The 19434-nt window shown below is 40.3% G+C and overlaps 1 protein-coding gene across 3 annotated transcripts in view; it reads right to left on the reverse strand.

Annotated features, from left to right (window-relative positions):
• Positions 1-19434, reverse strand: part of MLLT3 (MLLT3 super elongation complex subunit) — a 326771-nt gene that overhangs the window by 76161 nt on the left and 231176 nt on the right. For all 3 annotated transcript variants that reach the window (XM_083184699.1, XM_083184707.1, XM_083184689.1), the window contains exons 3-6: positions 18009-18091; positions 10479-10622; positions 4780-4902; positions 2114-2713 (exon numbers count right to left, since the gene is read on the reverse strand). In XM_083184699.1, the coding sequence (XP_083040825.1) occupies positions 2114-2713; positions 4780-4902; positions 10479-10622; positions 18009-18091 (950 nt within the window). The remainder of the gene's footprint in view (positions 1-2113; positions 2714-4779; positions 4903-10478; positions 10623-18008; positions 18092-19434) is intronic.

Below are 19434 nucleotides of genomic sequence, written 5' to 3' on the forward strand. Positions count from 1 at the left end.
GGTTATATACAGTAGCTAGGGCAGGAGAGGTCCACTGTTCTATGCTTTGCCCAGGGTAGCCACTTTTTGGCCTCCTGGGACAGCGGGGATGAATTGAAATGTAATCCAACCATTTCAAATCCAAAATGTGATTGGACAGCCCTTTCAATATCTTTGATATGGGGAATAGTAGTTGTTTTCCAGTTACGGGCTAGTAGTCTCTTAGTGGAGGCTAATATATGTTCAATTACGTAATTATCAGGAGTAGGGGCCCTGTCTGGAAGCAGGTGGAATAGTGCTATCTTAGGCTTTGGCGCTATCTCCAAACCCAAAATGTTTGATATTAGTTTAAATATTTGTTTCCATAGTTCGGATATTTTAGGGCATGTCCAAAACACATGATAAATTGAACCTATTTCACCACACTGACGCCAACACAGGTTGGATATCGTAGGGGATATTTTATGTAGTAGTGCTGGGGTCATGTATAGCCTGTGAATACATTTATAATCTTGTTCTACATGGGATATGCACTTCGAAATTCTAAAGCAGCCCTGGAATATTGATTGGCATTCTTCTTCTGATAGGACTGATCCTATGTCCATTTCCCATTTTGTTAATAGGATGTGTTTCATAAATTGTTGTGGAGTGACTAAAAAGGCATACCATCTACAAAATGCACCTTTATTATTGATTTTTCGAAGGAGATCAGCTATGGGTTTGGGTAATGGCATTATGTCCTTACAGGGGGTGGAAACGCTATGTAACCAGTGGTGTATTTGTAAAGATTTATAAAATTCCTTCCAGGACAGAGTGTATTTAGATTGTATCTAGGAAAATGACATTAGTTTACCAGAGTCCGATAGATCCCCCAAATTGATAATATTGTGCGATATCCATGTGTCAAGAGACAGCTTGGGGATCACACATGACAATCCTGTCATAGACAGGTTTAAAGATGGGAGGGAGACCTCCGGAGTCCGGGATGTCAGGGTATGCCAGGCCTTACATACCGCTTGGATTACTATTGATGCCTGCATGAAAGGTTTTGAAAAGTTAATCTTATAGTGTGTATCCAGCATCTCTAGATTCTGAACAAGTTTTGATTTTAACTGGATGTTTAATTGGGAAGTCAGACGTAAGAAAAAGCTATGGCAAGCCAATTTGGGCAGGAGCAGCTAAAGTGGCTATTTATGGAGAACGGTTTCTGGAAAAAGCTGAATTTACAGACCAGAGAGCCACATTGTCTGAGTAGGCATCCATCCCTTTTACTGCTATATCTCATAATTTAAACATAAATCTAAAAGTGCAGACATTAATAGTTTACTGCAGCATATTAAAAAATAAAATAAAAAATAAAGTTACTTGTAAGGATTATGGATGAGAACCAAGAAAAAGTATTTGCCCGTATATTACCACATTCATTATAAAAGTTACCTGTATATTACTGCATGCAATATAAAATACTTCTGCTTACATACAAAGCCATTAATCTGACTATACCTGACTATGGCTTCATCACATAGCATTTTTTTTCAATGGCATGTGATACATTACAAATTCCTTTAAAGCTTTCTTCAATCGGTAAGAAGAGGTGTGGGAAATCCCACCATCTGCACAATTCTGCTGTTATTTATTCCCTGAACCCTACACAGCAGAATTCAGTCCAGACTGCAAAAATACAGCACAGAGCTTAAGTGGAATAAGGAACATGGCTCCAGGGAAGAACAGTTTTACATAAGTTGAAAGTATTTTACTCAACATAGAATACGTTTTTCATATGACAAGAAATAGTATAAAATATTTTTTTCAGATCTGCATATCAAATTCGAAATCAAATTAAACAGGTCATGGTCTGATTGCATGCAGACGACAAGAATGTTTGGCATCATATTTGTCTTCATTTCAAGCCGACACAATAAGACTATAATTTTAAAAACAAAGGCAGAACCCGCCATGGTGTGATCAACTGTAGCCTCTAATAAGCTATGTATCCATAAATAACCTTTTCAAGGATGGCCTCCAATCACTGAAGTCTGTGTTATTTTTTTTTATTATTAGCCTATACATGTGTTCGCAACCATGCATTATGAACAAAAATTACAGTACTAAAGAACTAGCAGATGTACAGTACCTCTGATTTAGATGACATATTATCCTCCATATCTGTATCGTTAGGATCTACAATATCTTCAAAAGGGGGCAGCGACACCTTCTTCTTATCCATAAGTTCACTTTCAATTTTTACCTTTCCAGTTTTAGGCTGAGATTTGTCTTTCAAAGTTTTTTTTTCAGAGGACAATATAAGTAGTGAGGAGTTAGAAAAAGTTTTAAGCGAGGACTCTGAGTTACTTTTCCTCCGTTTCCTGGTCAGCGGGTCCTCAGATTCCATATGACTCGGCCTCTTACTAGAGACTTTCTTTTCTTGTTGATGCCCACTTGATACTGTAAGAATATTATTGTTCTCACACCTGGGCTCTTTTGACATGGGCTTCGGTTCCTTAAATGCCATTTTAGGGACAATTTTTTCATCTTTCAGTGGTTTGTTTTCTTTGGGTTTTTTTAAAGATTCTTTGGAATATTTAGTATGTTCCCTGGATGGTTCTTTGAAGGCACTTCGATGCTCTTTTGAGTCTTTTGAGGATTTCTCCTTGTGCTCCTTTGAAGATTTGTGTGGTTTTGATAAGCTAATGGTGTTGCTGCTGCTGTTTACACTAACCAATTTAGTTGGGTCCTAAAAGAGACCAAAGAAATGTAATTTTCACAAAGTAGAACAGTGCAATAGAACAGGGGTGCTGTGGAATATACTTTGGGATTGTTACGCCTCCCCGCCAACTGCCAATCTCACAAAACTCCTATGTGGCTTACCCCAGTAGTACCCGTTTGGTGAACACCATACAAGTAAACGTTCACTGATGTATACAGCAATATACCCAAGTAGTATACCCAAAAATATTGAGTTAATGCACAATTCATTAATTCCTAGGATTATTTAGCAGCATTGGAAAAAATTACAGGCATACATTTCATTTTATAAACTAAACCTTTGAGAATATGACTAGATTTTCTGACTATTTTGTCATTACATTTATTGACAGAACAATCCAAATTGTGGTTCCTTTAATACAAAATAATAATTGTTCAACAACGTAGTGAATGTGACCGGTTGAACCAAATGGCATGTTGTAAGGATATCCTTCAAATACAAATGTGAATCTTATGTATACGAGACCCTTTCCATATCCACAACTACCTTGCATGAAAGCATATACAATAAAACCACTAAATAACTTGGTTGACCTATATTCCCCTATACATCAGTCTATGGAGAAAATGTAAAAGCCTTGGGGGTTGCATCGGAGACAGAACTCTTTATAACTCGCAATGAGTATTTAAAATATTGTTGTCCACATAAATTATATTATTTTAAAACATTTTCCCCAATACAGTTATACCTATAGTCAGGGTAAGGCTTCTCAGCACCCTACGAAAAACATCAAACTACTACCACCTCCCCCCCTTCCATACTTTCCTAACATTCCAGAATGGAGGCTACCAAAATTCGAACGGTCCTCCCAGCCCCCTGCTTTACCTTGAGGTCCCCAGGAGTTGGCAGCAAAATAGGGAAGTATGCCTCAAGGGAAAGTATGGAGGTGAGGGATTATAAGCTCCACAGCCCCCACCTGCATTAAGTACAACAAGGATCCTCAGACATCCTTGATTTTTTGATAGGCAGACTTGGTGGCTCCCCCAGATTCTGCCACCCTAGGCAGCTGCCTAAATCGGTCCTGATTATAGCCTAACAATATATTTTTTTCTGGGAGGATGTTCATTCATGGCAGTTATATAGTTAATTATTATGTTATTCGTGGACATTTCAGATGCAGTTTAGATATCTTTCTAGGCCAAACAATTTTCATGCAAGTTTCTAATGTGTTTGTTCTATTAACTTGCAAAAATTACTGGTAAGGCTGGCGAGCTGTCAGATACCACTCGCTGGGTATTAAATCTGGTGGGCTTTAGTTTAATCTCCATTGCAAATTCCACCAAAAGCTCCCAGACAATTATATTCCACTCTATAAATAAAAAAAAAAAATCACTGTAACAGGGCTTTACTGCATCCCTCTAACGACCATTCCAGCTGAGTACATGATATGCATAGAGGACAGGCCTACCATATTTCAGACATTAGAGCGCTACCTAAGGATTCTCCGGGGATCTGTAAGAGCTGCAGTATCCACATCTAGAGCATCCACAGAACACGCTGGCTGGCAGTGCAGTCAAAATTCTAGCTGCAGTTTGCAAATTCAGATACCCTGCTAGCCAGATGCAGGAGCTGGCATGAGCCATGGCGCACTGTGCCTATCATTCGTTATGCTATAGCTACGCATCATTGATAGTGTTCCCGCTAAGCTGTTTTAGCTTGGTGCTGCGCCCTGCCCGATTTTTAAAGGGCAAAATGCGCTCTGCCCCGCTAACAGAGCCTGCTGCATCTCCCACCGGTGTGCCCTGGGTAAGCCCAGTGCCGCCGTAGATGGCGATGCCCGGTGCTTCCCCGGCAGATCAGGGACTTGGTCACGGCCGGGCCTGCCCCCTTTAGTGAGGCCACGACCCGGAACCACCCCCTTTAGTGACGTCGGCAGGCCCTGTCTGCCCCTCCTATGCTGCACCCGTGTAGCAGCGCCCTGCCCCATTAAGTTCCTAGAAGGAAAACTAATTAAATCTTAGTTAAGGATTTTCCCCTCCATATTCAGCAGACATAAGGCTCTTAATGCATTGTTTGGTAATTATAGTGCTCACCTTGGATCCATGAGATGATTTGCTCTTCTTTACATCAGAGAACGATAAGGAATTACTGGGGAGGCTGGGGAGATGAAGACTAGTGCCTGAAGAAAAGGATGACCCCTCTGACATAACCATTATCTAATGCCAGAAAAAGAAACAAACCAAAAGGGGAAAAAAACATTAGGTTGCATTAATACAAAAACAGCCTAAATATTAACTTCTAGCGAGTAGGACCATATCCACAACAAACTTTACAAAAATAATATTATACACAACATATATTAATTTTCTAAGGAACAGTAATGTACTGCTTTCAAAGTTAAAACGAAGAAAATACAGTACTTGTTACTGTGGAGTATAATACAGTGCTGATTTATCTATCGTGTCCGCAATCATTGTTGCTTCTAATTTCAAAATTTTGCAAACACCAGTAAATCAATAAAAGATCATGAATAATGACTATTTTACTATCTCTATATACATATCTCTATAGCAATCTGCTTTATCTATCCCAAAAAATCAGTTCAATGGAGATAGTGACACCTTTGCTTTCTGATTTTTCATTGACAAACATTATTTCATGAACAAAATTGTTAAAAACAATACTGTATAAAAAGGACCATCAGGCTATGTGTAACACGTATATGAAACACAAAAGCACTTTGTATTTAAGGATTGGGTCACAGACACAGAAATGGATATGGGAGGGTCGATATGAAAAAATATTTGTAAAACAGCACAGCACTGGACAATTAGCAATCATGATAAAACATACAAAACAGGTGTGTAGATTTATTAAGCTCTGTGAAGCGATAAAGTACCTATCTGGTTTTTATCACCGGCCAATCAGCTCCTACTTGTCATTTTTCAAACCAAGCTTGTAACTTTACAGGTAGAAGCTGATTGGCCGGTGATAAAAACAGACACTTTATCACTTCACCAAGCTTAATACATCTGCCCCAGTGTGAGATAAACAAACAATTGCAGGTTTGAAGCTAAGGTTAGAAAGGGCCCTGCTAATAAGGAGAGAGTCCAAAAGGAGAGGGCAATGTAAACACGGTTGACTAATGGAATTTGGTGTACAAATTGTGTCTGTAGATGTTAGTATAGAAGAAAGTTTTGGAAAGATTGAAGGTTGGAACCTTTGTTTGATCAAGTAGAAAGGAAGCTCTGTACAGAGAGACCAAAACAGGAGAGGTTTTAGAAACAAGTAGTCCTGGTTATCAGAGAGACCTCAGTCAGACATGTACGAGATCGGAATACCGTGGTAAAGTTTTAGTAAGGACTGAATTTGGGTTGAGTAGTTTTGAACTTGATTGTGGTGGTTTTAGGGACAGGGCTGGCTCTAGCATCAGGCAGCTTTAAGAAGTTGCCTATAGGGTGCCAGGATCTTGGGGGGAGGGGAGACCAAAATTAAAGAGGTTTAGGAGTAAGATATCATTGTTGTACTTAAAGCAAGTGGGGGCTGTGGAACTTCTAAGAGGCCACCTCCACACTTTAACTTGAGGAGCTTGTTGTATGACTTACTTCCCACATTATGACCTCCGTAGTATGCCTAACACAGTTGCCTCACCTGGTATGCTCATGGATAGAATGAAAAATTCATAGACCAGATGGTTATGGTGGGATCCTACTCAAAGCATTAGGATGCGGTTATCACTCTATTTTGTGCCTCTTCTTCAAGGTGTGACCTATTCCACCCAGGAAATTCCTACATGGTGCATCCAAGATGGCTTCCTCATTTGGTACATCACGTGGATGGAATATTTGATCCATGGACATTTTAAGTAAAAAAAGTCTGCATCAATCAAAATGCTTATTGTATGCTTGATGCAGTGAATTACAGCATGATAATGAACAGCACCTGGTGTCCCCTAGTAAAGTTCAAACGTATAGTAAATTTAGACCTGATCACTTCTATAAGCAGTTAATTTGCTTTTTAGCCACTAATGTATACATAAATCCAGGAAGAATGGATTAATGTGTACATGTTCCTTTAAGTCCTGACATTTTTAATAACATATGTAATGTTTTAGTAAGCAGAATAGCCTACTTCATGCACCTGTAGCTCCCGCACACTGGTTGTGAATGTACATTCTAGCACCCAAACCGACCAGGATATATCACAAAGCACTTTTTCAATGCAAACCACTTTAGCACTGCAGTAAAAGGTTTGATGATACTGTCCAGTGACGTCACCGGGGCCCGTCGAACATGCAGTTGCTGACAATATTGAAAGGTTTGACTGCATGTTCAGAAAACATAGGTTATCATTAATGACCCACAGGAATGTGCATTGTTAACAATATGCACGATAATATCAACGATATAAAGTAATTATCGCTCTTATCATCTGCCTTTACCACATAATATGTACCCAGCTTAAGTGTAGTCAGTTGTTTTTGCGGAAATGTTTTAAACTATTTTTACCGATCTGCAAAGACATCTTTGCCAGTGCATTTGAGCTGGATTGTTTCTGTTTAATTTACATTTGTTTACATATTTCAGACTGAGTACGGAAACATAGATGATAAATGATAAGCAACATAAATATGCAAACATAATCATTTGTTTACTGCTGTACTGACTTGTGTTTAATTAAAATAAGATTCATGCCCCAACTGCAAGCCAGTTATTACCAGGCTGATGCTATAACGAAATCTATTCTTACAGTATATTACTATGTATTAGAACATCTCAGAATCTCACGGTGTCTGTTTAACCCTTTGAGTGCCACCATTGCTGTGAGAGATGTGTAAAAAGCTAAATAACACCAACGTTGCTCCCACGACTGTTCTTTTTTTGTGTGCAATATTTAACTTAACGTCAATAAATTGACTTCAGATTGTATGCTGGCAATAACTAAAGTGATTCAAATTCCTCGACTACGACCCTGGCATATTTAGAGGATATTTTGCACATCTCTCACAGCAACGTTGACACTCAAAGGGACAGATACACATCAATTCTAGTTGTGTAGGTGCTTTTCACCAATACTTGATGGAGAGCTAAAAGGAGAAAGTAAATCTATGGAAAAATATAGAATGTGGCAGGACTAAGGTTTTAATAGGCCCCAAGGCAACTACCTTGTGGGGTCCCACCAATAAAATTGTTCCGGACAAAATGTTTTTAAAATTAATTTAATATGTAATTATGCCCAGCATAAAAAATATGAAGTTCACAGTATACCACATAGAAACCTCAGTTCAATTCCCTGTGATTGTAGCATGTGTGTACTATGTGGGGACCCTCACAACCAACTCACCAACCTTGTTTGTTGATCCTGCACTGCTAAAGACCAAAAAGTAATTATTTTAAATAATTTAGTATTATTTTAAAATATTATGGTAAGCGTGAGCTATAAAGCATCGCAATAGCATGCAATAAAAGATCACTATTTTTAAGGAGATTAACTCTTTTTGATACTGGATTCTACTTTTTATAGGCCAGCAATGAATCTTTCACAGACCCTTAGGGGGATTTTCTAAGGAACATCAATCTCCGGCGAGCCTCTCCCGTCAGGCCCTATTCAATTCTGTCTTCCCCGACAGCATTAAGCAGGGTATCTCGGCAGAACGAGCCCGACATCACAAGCTGTCGGGCTCGTTCTGCCGAGAACGGCCGGAAAGTGACGAGCTGCCGGCTGCAGCTCGCCTCTTTCCGGCCGCATCTCACGGCCACGCCCCCTTCCCGCTCCCCGGCAGGTGGGACATTGAATCCCGCCTGCACGTTCTCGGTCGAGCTGACAAAGAACAGGACTGGTTCACGGCGGTCGTGGAGCGAGAAGGGGGAATGGCCGCGAGTTGCGGCCGGGAACAGGCGAGCTGCAGCCGGCAGCTCGTCACTACCCGGCCGTTCTCGGCAGAACGAGCCAGACAGCTTGTGATGTCGGGCTCGTTCTGCCGAGATACCCTGCTCAATGCTGTTGGGGAAGACAGCATTGAATAGGACCCAGCGGGCATCTCCCCGACGGGAAATGCTCGCCGGAGATTGAATATCCCCCTTAATATTTATCAAACAGTAGTCTCTTTCCTCAGAACACAAATGATGAGCCACTATGTAAAGCCTATAGCAGCTATGGCTTTTTACAGGGAAGCATTCATCTCGAAGGCTGATGTAAAATAAAGTGGCTTGCAACATACATTGTATTGGGAATTTTCTGGTAAAGCACCTTGTGTTTGTTCACCTGTTCCTTTCCAAACAACAGGCACTCTGTTTATCTCTGTATTATGCACTAAGAGCCAGTTTTATTGCAAGTCAACAAGGTTGTCAGTGACATATTGATAAGAGAATCGACTGTACCTGGCTCTGTTAGAAGTGGTTTTACTACTGTAGGTCAATGTAACAATTAAATTAAAATAGTAGAAAATAGGAAAATTGTAGGGCAGGGAAAGAACTCTATAAAAAAAAACTGTAGCAACACTGACACCTATACACTAAGCCAAAATCCAGCAACCTCCAATGCATATATGATGTAAATTACAGCTGGACTTCTGTGATTTCCTAACAAAAACACAAACTTCTAGTAGCTACTATGAAAAGTTCTGCTAAAGAAGTCGTATGTTGTAGGCCACTCGACCACTCTGCTCTGCACAAGAGCTGCATCTGTCCTCTGAATGTATTACTAGCTCCCATTCACTATTACAGGACTTTCATCGGGTTGAGCCCACCCTATGGAATGCCTTCCCACGCACAGTAAGACTCTCCTCTAGCCTCCAACTTTTCAAGCATTCCTGAAAACTCACCTCTTCAGGCAAGCTTATCATATTATAGTACCACACATTTAACTCTCTGAGGCACTAATGTATCATATAGCTTCCCTTCCAGATATGCAACTTGGTGGGACTGCTATGCTATTACTGGTGCCTGTCCTTGTGTTTCCCTCCTATGTCCCTAAGATTGCAGCAGGGCCCTCCTACCTCCATGTACATCTGTTACCAGTTTGTTCTATCAAGGTCTACAATTGTAAAGTGCAACGGAATCTACTGCGCTATATAAGAGACTGTAAATAAATAAATAAAAATAAACATGCAGTCTACAGTATTTATAATAGACTGTAAGCTCCACTGGGGCAGGGACTGACATGAATCATCAAATATTCTCTGTAAAACACTGCAGAATATGTGTGTGCGTTCAATAAATAACTAGTACTTTATATTATAATTTATATATCTTTTATCTAAACTAAATAACGTAACCAGCATTACAGAATAGTACATTTCTTACATTTTTAAATTGAACCTGGTAATGTTGAAGGCTACACTTAACATATTTAATGACCTCCTATACAGATTCGGACATGAATAAAAGTGAGTGGACAGGTAAAGACAGAAGCCATTACAGGTCAGATATTTTTTACTGTCCATTCCAAATACATATTTTATTCTTTTATTGAATCGTTTGGATCATTTTTTGTTTTTCAAATTTCTGTTAACACAGTAAATACTTGTTTCATTTATAACATTTCACTTGGTAAGGGGTCTATATAATTGTTAAGTTTGTCCCAATAGATTTGACACGGTGTGATAGAGTGTGCTTTCTACTTCTTTTGACTGTACAATAGATTTTGAAGGTCCAAGGTGACCAATGTTTGAAGAAGTGAGCCTTTTACTTTATCACATTAATAAATAGTGTTATGCTCTTAGAAAGTTCTCAAACAGAGCTTTTGTTGGCTGTGAGTGCTGTGCGTTCTACAAAATGACAGGTATACTCACCCCTCCGGCTTTAAGCAGCTTCTTCCTGAACTCCTCAGTTGGGTTGTTAAAGGTGAGTTTCTCACAGCGGAGGTGGTTCACAGGAGGATGGCCTTCAAGGTGAAGAAATAGGTCATAGTCAAAGCGAACTTTCTTAGGTTCTTCCTATGGAAATAAAACAACCCAGGGATGCAGTCAATAAATCTGCATTACTGAAGTTTATTTTTTACTATATTTCTCAACTAGCTTGTTGATACATAGGGAATGTCAAGGAATACAATAATTACATAAAGTAACCATTCAAGACAGCAGAATAAAAATAGTAATCAAATGATATATAAACAATATTAAAATAAAGAAAAAATTGTGCTGGAGAAAAGAGTTATGTAATACATTTATTGAAAAACAAAGTCATGAAAAGTATCTACTTTGCCCATAAAACCGTTAACTATGTGGAATGTCAAAAGTGAAAAATATATTCTATTTGTAAACGGTTTCAAATGTATCTTAAACTACATAAACAAATCTAACTATTGTCAGATTCAGCATGAGACACAAATTGCTGAAAATTGCAATAGGTTTATGAGCACATGCACCAGTGCCATACCCAGCACTTAAACTACAATAGCACTGCAAAAAATGTGATCAATGTCTAAGGCATGGCAACTCAGCTTTGCAAATGCAGCAACTGACCATGGTAAGGCTGTGGTCTGAACAAAGCAGTTGTGTCTGGACAATTTCCAGACAGGGCTGTGGCGGCTGCATGATGTCACCCTCGAAACATGGCTGCCTGGCAACTGGCTTTGCAAAAAAAAACAACCTGCAGCATAGCACCGAATGTAAGCTCAAATGGTGATCTATTGGGTGCCTGATGATCTCCCGACAGTCATTTTACCAATGTTGTAATCCTGATTGTTAAAACTCCGACATTCGAGATTCCCGTCCATGACCCACATACTGACAATAAAATAGGTGGTGAGCGCAGAGAGCCACCAAGCCCGCAACGTGGTGAGCACAGTAAACCCGCAAGGGGCTTTGTTGCGCTCGCCCTGCTGTCTGAGTCCCGGGAGTCGGAATTCCGATGTCAGATTAATGACGTAATCTTGACTGTCGGTGCGCTATAACCTACCGAAAGTATTTACATTAAATAAAATAGATTTAGCCTTGGTTAATTCGTTTTTTTGCCTCCAGCTAAACTATTGTACCATAGCTGTTTATAGCAAGTAGTATAGGCTAGACTAATGATGTAACTTTAAAGGCACTGGAATAACCAATTCAGCCTCAAGCAGCAAAAAACCAATGCCTGGTTATGATCCTTGTCCAGCACAGATATTCATTTCAGTCAACTGCAATTTTTAAAAAAAAGGAGAAGGAACTGGGCAGGGAAAAGGAAGAGTGACATTTGTGTGGTTGTTGATGGCTATGACTCTTGTATATAATGCCAAAGTGGTTAGTAATGAGGGCTACAGATAAAATATCCCCTATGTAGATGTAACATATATTCTGTTAAATTGTCTGCAACAGACTGCATGAACTAGACATGCATTTAAGACATCCAACTGGACATAGTAGACATAGTGGTTGGTGTTTCTCATATGAGAGGAAAGTTGTTGAAGTGGTTGGAGGTATCTGTTGCTCTGTCAACATTGGACTGTGCAGGTGGTAATGAATCATGGCTGAGCTCACAAACTTTTAGAGAATGCAAACTGCTGGTGTCTGCCTAGTGGGTGTGTGAGACAGCAGTAGCCAGTTTATTTGGGATATCAGGAACAGTATTAAAAAGGTAATGATTGCATATAATGTATCTGTAAAAACACCATGATGAGCTAAACACCAGCTTCTACAAAACTGTATACTGAGTTCCACTGAGGACATTGCGGATGATTGTGACTAAGAATAAGACAACCACCTCAAAAGAAACAGCAGAGGTTAATTCCTGCATCCCACATCCAGTATCTAACAGTGAGGTGGGAACTCCACAAGTACGATATTCACGGGTGAGCTGCAGTTGCCACTTGTAAACCAGGCGAATGCCAAGTGGAGAGAGTGGTGTAATTTTTTCACCCGGTTCCAAAAAGCATGATGCCTTTACTGTTGGCAAACACTGAAGTAAGCGTACGATCAGGACTGCAAAAAAAATGGTGACTCCCTAGGGGTCTGATAATGTGCTATGAAGGGCTCCAATTTGATCCAGCAGTTGTGAAAATGGGAAAGTCATCCCCAATAACCAGGAAGCAAAAAAAAAAAAAGGGGACACAGCGCTAATTATTAAGGATAGGTCAATAATTAAACTCAAGGGATGAAAAATAATTAAAACCATTTATTATAGACACAATATAGAAACATTATATGAAGCATTGCAATATAAGATCAGGACTGAAGAAATGGATAGAAGGAACCTTTAGCGCACTGGGTAAAACTTGACACAATATTTATTCCATAAAATTGAAGTTTATTCCATATAAAAAAATGCAGGATATATAAAAATACACAAAATAAAATGAATCCCTCCTTACCCAGCTGAAGAGGTGGAGCCAGGGATGGTAAGAACAGAGTGTTACAAAAAGATATGGGCTCACCCTGTAGGCTCCACAGGTTTCTGGGCTGGGGACAGGTCCTCCTTGCTAGTCTGCAATCCTGGGCCTTAAGACTAGCATGCGTGCTACAATCTCTACTGATAATGGCAGAGCCGGCCTTATCCATTTTGGCATAAACATCTATTTGCAGTCTTGCGGGCGGAGGCAAAATCCAGTGGCGTGCGGTGGGGTGAGGCTCAGCCTTTCCTGTTATACTAGCGTATATGCTGGAGTTTTGAATTTATAAAGTATGTCAAAAATACAAAGAATATATAAAAAAAAATCTTATTTTTATTATTCTAACCATTTTTATAGTCAAAACTGTGGAGAAAAAAGTCTATGGCAGGTGAGGCAGTGCCTCACCTGGCTACCTTTTCTGCACATCTCTTGTCAAAACTCTGCAAATCTCCAGCAGTGTATACTGCTGTACATGTGTATAATGTCGGCATGTACCTGATGGGTCATATATTGTGGGCATATCTGGCTCTGGTAATTTCCTGGGACGCTTGAGCCATTTACCTCACCACACGTCCCTGGCAAAATCATCCGATGGTGCCAACCATCGGATGATTTCTACAGTGCTCGCAGATCTAAGACACCTCTCTGATGTATATAAACATTTTAAATGAAAAGATTAAAATGTACAGTATAAAAGGGCCCAGCTTACCATGGACCTGGGTCGCAGCCAGGAGGGCTCAGGAATTGCTGGCAGGAGAAGCAGGAGCCAAAGGAGTAAAACAGCCTGACAACGGCACCAGAGACACTGGTGTCAGCGTCCTCCTAGCTGTGCGACATAGCGCATGCTCCAGCCACTGGGTCACTCCATAGAAACAAAAAACCTCAATTTGTGAGCTGTAGGATTAGTTGCAAGCAATCTGGTCTGTGATCGGCTTTCAGCACAGCAGCAAGGCTCAGCAACAGCATGTGCTGGCAAGTGTGATGTCATGGCATGTCACAACAAGCGCCAAGGGTGCAGGAAGATGGGAACAAAAGCTGCAATGAGCGCCAGTGGGGTAGCAGCCTTGAAAAAGCTGCCCCTAGAGGCAGTGAAACGCGTTTGAAGCTGCTACTCTCAAGGCCGCTAACTGCCATCGCTGCACTGTGCACCTTTTGGATCCATCCAGCCGTCTCTATTGCCTTACATTTCGGAGAACTACCTATTTGGGAAAAATTATACATCTCTTTCCACAAAGTCATCGTGATTCCTAAAGCAGAGAAAGTTCCACCTACTTCACCCAACCAAGATCACAGCTTTTCATGCAATCCTAAATGGATATAAGACTCCAAGGGGACCCGCAGTGGTAAATATATCTACCTCCAATAACACCTTTTTGAATCCAGTGGAAAGCTAACTCATTCCCTCTAAGAACTGCATCGTTCCAAATTGGGACATTATTCAGGCGGTATAATAGGAGCGGATCCTAACCAATATTTACTAATATTCACACAGTGGCGTATACAAAGGGCCGTATATGAGAGATTTTTATTATTCATTACCCATTATGTCTATGTAATTTTTTATTGTGATGTGTATGTACATTAAATGTTTTTTTACTTTAATTCCTCATTGGTAAGCGCTACTTTCTTCTTTTATCCTTTTTTCTCTATCTAGGGACCTACTCAGTCCCTCTAAGTAGCAGCTTCACTTTGACCTCACATCCCACAGCAGTGTCCTCTGACTGCCTTAGGGTGGTCTTTTTTCTTGCTGCCACCACAGCCTTGCACTCTGGGCCGTGGCAAGAGTCCACTCCCCTTATTATGGTTATTATACCCACAGCTGCTTCCACAGCAATTCCATACAAACATGAATTAAGCTCTATACACTTGTGTGTCTAACACAGCCACTAGGTCCAGAAGTAAACGCTTTTGAGATTGTTTTTTTTTATATAATTAGCTAAGGAGAACTTGGATTTATGATTTTATATAATTAGCTAAGGAGAACTTGGATTTATGATTAAGGGCCAGATGTATCAACCTTCAAAAAGTGATAAAGTGGAGAGTGATAAACAACCAAACAGCTCCTATCTGTCATTTTTGAAACCCAACCTGTAACATGGCAGTTAGCAGCTGATTGGCTGGCTGTTTATCACTCACCAATTTATCACTTTTTGAAGCTTGATACATCTGGTCCATTAATCTGAAAGATGTGTTGATGAAAACACTAATCACCAAGCTGCAAATTAATACACGCTGCCAATAGCACAGTTTGGAGATAGAAAGCATTTTAGTATCAAAAGAGCTGACATTTTGCTCCTAAAGAATAGATCAATAGCTGCACTGAGAAGCCAATGAATCCATTTAGCAGACATTGATAGATACTCTTTGCAAAAACTGCCTTGTAGATATGTCAGCAGTATCCCTCAGGATCAATGTCATGTAGAAGGAAATTAATAATTTATGAAATTCTATATTTGAAGCAAAAAAGTAAAAAGAAGCTGATCTCCCAAAATGTTAAATTCACTTTTAATAGGAGTTTGATCAGCTAAACATCAAACCAGAGCTAGATGTTTTTTTTTCATACACGGCAAGTGTGCTTCTTGACCATAATGTACAGTATATGAAAATGTAAAAGTTATTTACAATACCGAATGGGCCCTTTTTGGTCGCATTCCACCATTTAAAAGCATTTATCCAAAATATGATTTACCGGAGCTACAGTACAGTGTTCCATCTTACTTAGCATATCCCCTGCATGTGCTAGCGTACACCGATGCTGTTTTATAACCTGTCGGCAGCTTGACAGCCATCAACATGCTGCCTGTATGAAACAGGGAACTTGCTAAATACGGCATCGGGTCATAGAACAGAAAGGCTAAAAGTGGTTACTGAGAATTTCATGGGGGGGAATAAAAAATTAAAGAAGAGATTACATTTTACCCTTGGGTCCATTTATGTAGTGTGGAACATGATTCACTTCCGTTTACCCACATATTTTATAATTAGAAGCCACAAGCACTGATATTACCTATTTCATTGGCCATAAATAATTTGAATTGGTTCTGGACCACCTACCTGAGACACCCTTTCAAGTGCTCCGAGTCACCTCATGGAGCCTAGGCGCACAGTTTGGGAACCACTGGATTAATGTTTCAACTATTAAAATAAACCCAATGTTTATAATTGTATTAGCTTTTAGATGGTCACATAAAAAGTATGGTAAAAAAAAAAAAACCTCACACACAATCCCCAAATAAATTTACATTGATTATATATATATCTTTGAAAAGGCCTCCCCAGGCTCTGGAAATATAACTTCTGACACTTCCACTTTTGTACTGCTCGACAAATGATGACACTTCCACATTCATTGTTTATTACACTTATTTGACTGGACACTCACAACTAAAAACCGATCTGATTCTTTCAACGTATTTATGTTAAGATAACCATTCTGAATCTAAATGAAAACCTGGTATGATCTATAGTACCTGTTGCACAGTATTTTATATTTCTGTAATACATTTTCACTGATGCCTTATTACAATAAAAAAACGAATAAAAATAAAGTATGGTAAAAAAAAAAATAGCCTTCTAGTTAGGCCCTCTTACCAGTCTTCTATATACCAGTATTCTGTGCTTTACAATTCGGAACAAACAGCAAAAAAAAACAATTACATATGTGGGTGCTATATAAGTAATACACCTTTGACAATACTAAAATAACTTGGCTTATTGTTGGGTCGATCCGTCAGGGCTCGGTGTGAAAGGTTCCCTGAAAAATAATTGGGTCCAATGACCCAGGTTGGTCCAGGGAATGATCCGGGCATGCGACTCAAGTTCTAGGTAGAGCATAGGGAGAGAAGGATCACCGGCACTTGCAGTTAATTTTATCTGCAAGTGCTGGCAGAACATTTAACACTGCAGGTGAGGGCAACTGTAAACAGGGCTGATCCAGGAATTACAAAAAAAAGTCAAAGATGCAGTATAAATTATTAATCAGTGTAACTTTGGTTTGGTGTATAGTAAATAGTAGATTATAGTTCTAGGTCCCAAAAAATATTTTTAAAACATTCAGACTTCTACTTTTCTAACTCGATTTGACCCTTTCAAGTCCAACATCTAGTTAGGCTCAGCAGCCCTAGCACTAGTAGCAGATCAAATGCTGAGCCACTTTAAAATAAGAACATTAACATCGTTCAATATAGACCATTTTTGAATAAAATTTAAAACAATTACAATTAATGTAAACATACCAGACTGTTTGAATTGCAAAAAAAAAAAAGAAAAATGGACTGCAAAAGGATAAACTTTTTTAGGGAACTGCAGTAAACCACCACTTATCCAATGTAGTGATATGTGCTATCGAGAACTAGATATGGAGGGGACTAAAGCAATGGTTCATCCATGTGATGGCAAAAAGAAAATGTCTGACTGCATCGGGGTGCTGGTGTTGTTAACTGCAAATGTCCCAAGGCTGCCTACGTATTAAATACAAAAGCTCATAGAAGTAATAATAACCCCTTGAGGGGTGTGTTTTTCTGGGGCAGGACAAACCTACCAGGGCAGGTTTGTTCTGCCCCAGAAATAATCACCACTAAATGGGCTGCCAGGTTCTCTTCTGCAGCAGCCCCTGCTTTCGTGGGGATGCTATTGGCTTCAGCTGTTTGCAGCAGCTTGGGGAGATTGGGGGTAGTTTGGACGCACTCAGGCGAGCTCGGGTTATTCATGTGTTTAGGTGGTTATGCTCTAAATCTGGCCAGAACTTGCCCGAGCAGGGCTGGTGCAAATGATGGTGCGAGCAGCGGCATTGGGGCCCCGGTGATCTGTAGTACAATTTTGAGAACTTATGAAAAATAAAACAAATCATGTTAAGTGTTGTGCTCATAGTATATATGTGTGTGTGTGTGTGTGTGTGTGTGGACAAACATCCTTGCAAGCTAAATCTGTGTAAAATAGACCAGGAACAATACTTTTAGAAGATATGCAGAGATGCAACTCAATGTAAACAAAAAAAGGGGGGGGGGGGTGTTAATACCTTATTTTTAAAGTAGACTTCTATTGGCAAAATGAAACCAGCATAACCAGATTCTTCTACTTTGTATGGTGGGTCTTTGCACACTGAAAAACAAACATACAATAAAACATTAGTCACTCTAGAATAAAACTATACCTAGTCAATGAGCAGTTACACAAACATTTCTAAAAACAACACCAGCATCTTGAATATTAAAATGGGCAGGATTTGATCCTAATGTAGATCACAGAAAATATTTTTAGCATGTTTATTTATACAGATCATTACCACATTTAAATTATTATATAAAATGAAAAATTCAACATTTACCAATTTATCAGGCGTTTTGTACATAAATCATGTAAGAACAGACTGAATTTTCAGTTATTATTCTAATTGAATCGGATGGATGCGTATATCAGACAGGAACCAAGTGTTCTTAGCCCCGCCTACCGTACGGATTGCTCACACCGTCCGAATGCGGTAAGATGCCGCCTGAACGGATCGCGAGTGGATGTTTCATGCGAACACCTCCTTCATCTGTGGGAACCTCCCCCATCATCCGATGGTCGCCAAACATCAAATGATGAACCGAGTGCTCAGGCAGCACCGAGTGCTTCAGACCACTCTGACATTTTTCCGGATGAAAGCAGGGATGTGGGCGGGCAGCTGACATCCGGCTATGTCAACTGTCCGCCCCCCACACGTGCATCATGGCCTCATTACCATACGTATGCCCATTGTTTTCATGGGAACGCCCATGAAACGCAGGGCATATGCATATGTAATGAGTCCAATCAGCCCTTTATGCCCCTCTCCACCCCGATCATTTTCTGCATGGACCTCACGCCGTGTTCGTATGTGTGAGGCGTTCGCACATGCGCAGATACGCCTCTGCACATGCGCAACCATCAGCCGTCCGTCCGCATTCGGAGCCATCCGACTCAATCAGAATAATGGCCATTGTGCAGTCTGAAGAAGGGATGGAATCTTACCCCTTTCACAATGGAAAGCGCTAGCAAGCCGGGTACAAAATCCCAGCTGCAACCTGGCTTGCTAGTGCAAGCCGGGTTGCCCGACCCGGCATAAAGTCGGGCGGGTGGCATAATCGGGAAGCAGGGCCTGGGTGCAGCAGGGAGAGGTCAGCATTCCCCAGGGGCATCTTTACACTGCAGTGAACGGGATCCAGGTTGCGCCGACCCAGGATACCCGTTCACATTGCCCCTGAACCCACGACCATCCCGGGTACAACCCCAAGACCCGGGATGAAATCCCAGACATGGAGCAGTCTTCCAGAACTCTTTCACATTGAACAGTTTCCTGGATTGTTGTGCATTCATGTCCAATAACCTGGTATATATTTGTCAGTGTGAAAGGGGTAGTATAATAAATAGGGTGCATTTTGTGTGGGCATCGGTGCAGTGCACCACACAAACCCTGCACCTAT

Source organism: Crinia signifera, chromosome 1 (genome assembly GCF_055691185.1).
Source record: "Crinia signifera chromosome 1, ASM5569118v1, whole genome shotgun sequence".
In the NCBI taxonomy this organism is placed as follows: Eukaryota; Metazoa; Chordata; class Amphibia; order Anura; family Myobatrachidae; genus Crinia; species Crinia signifera.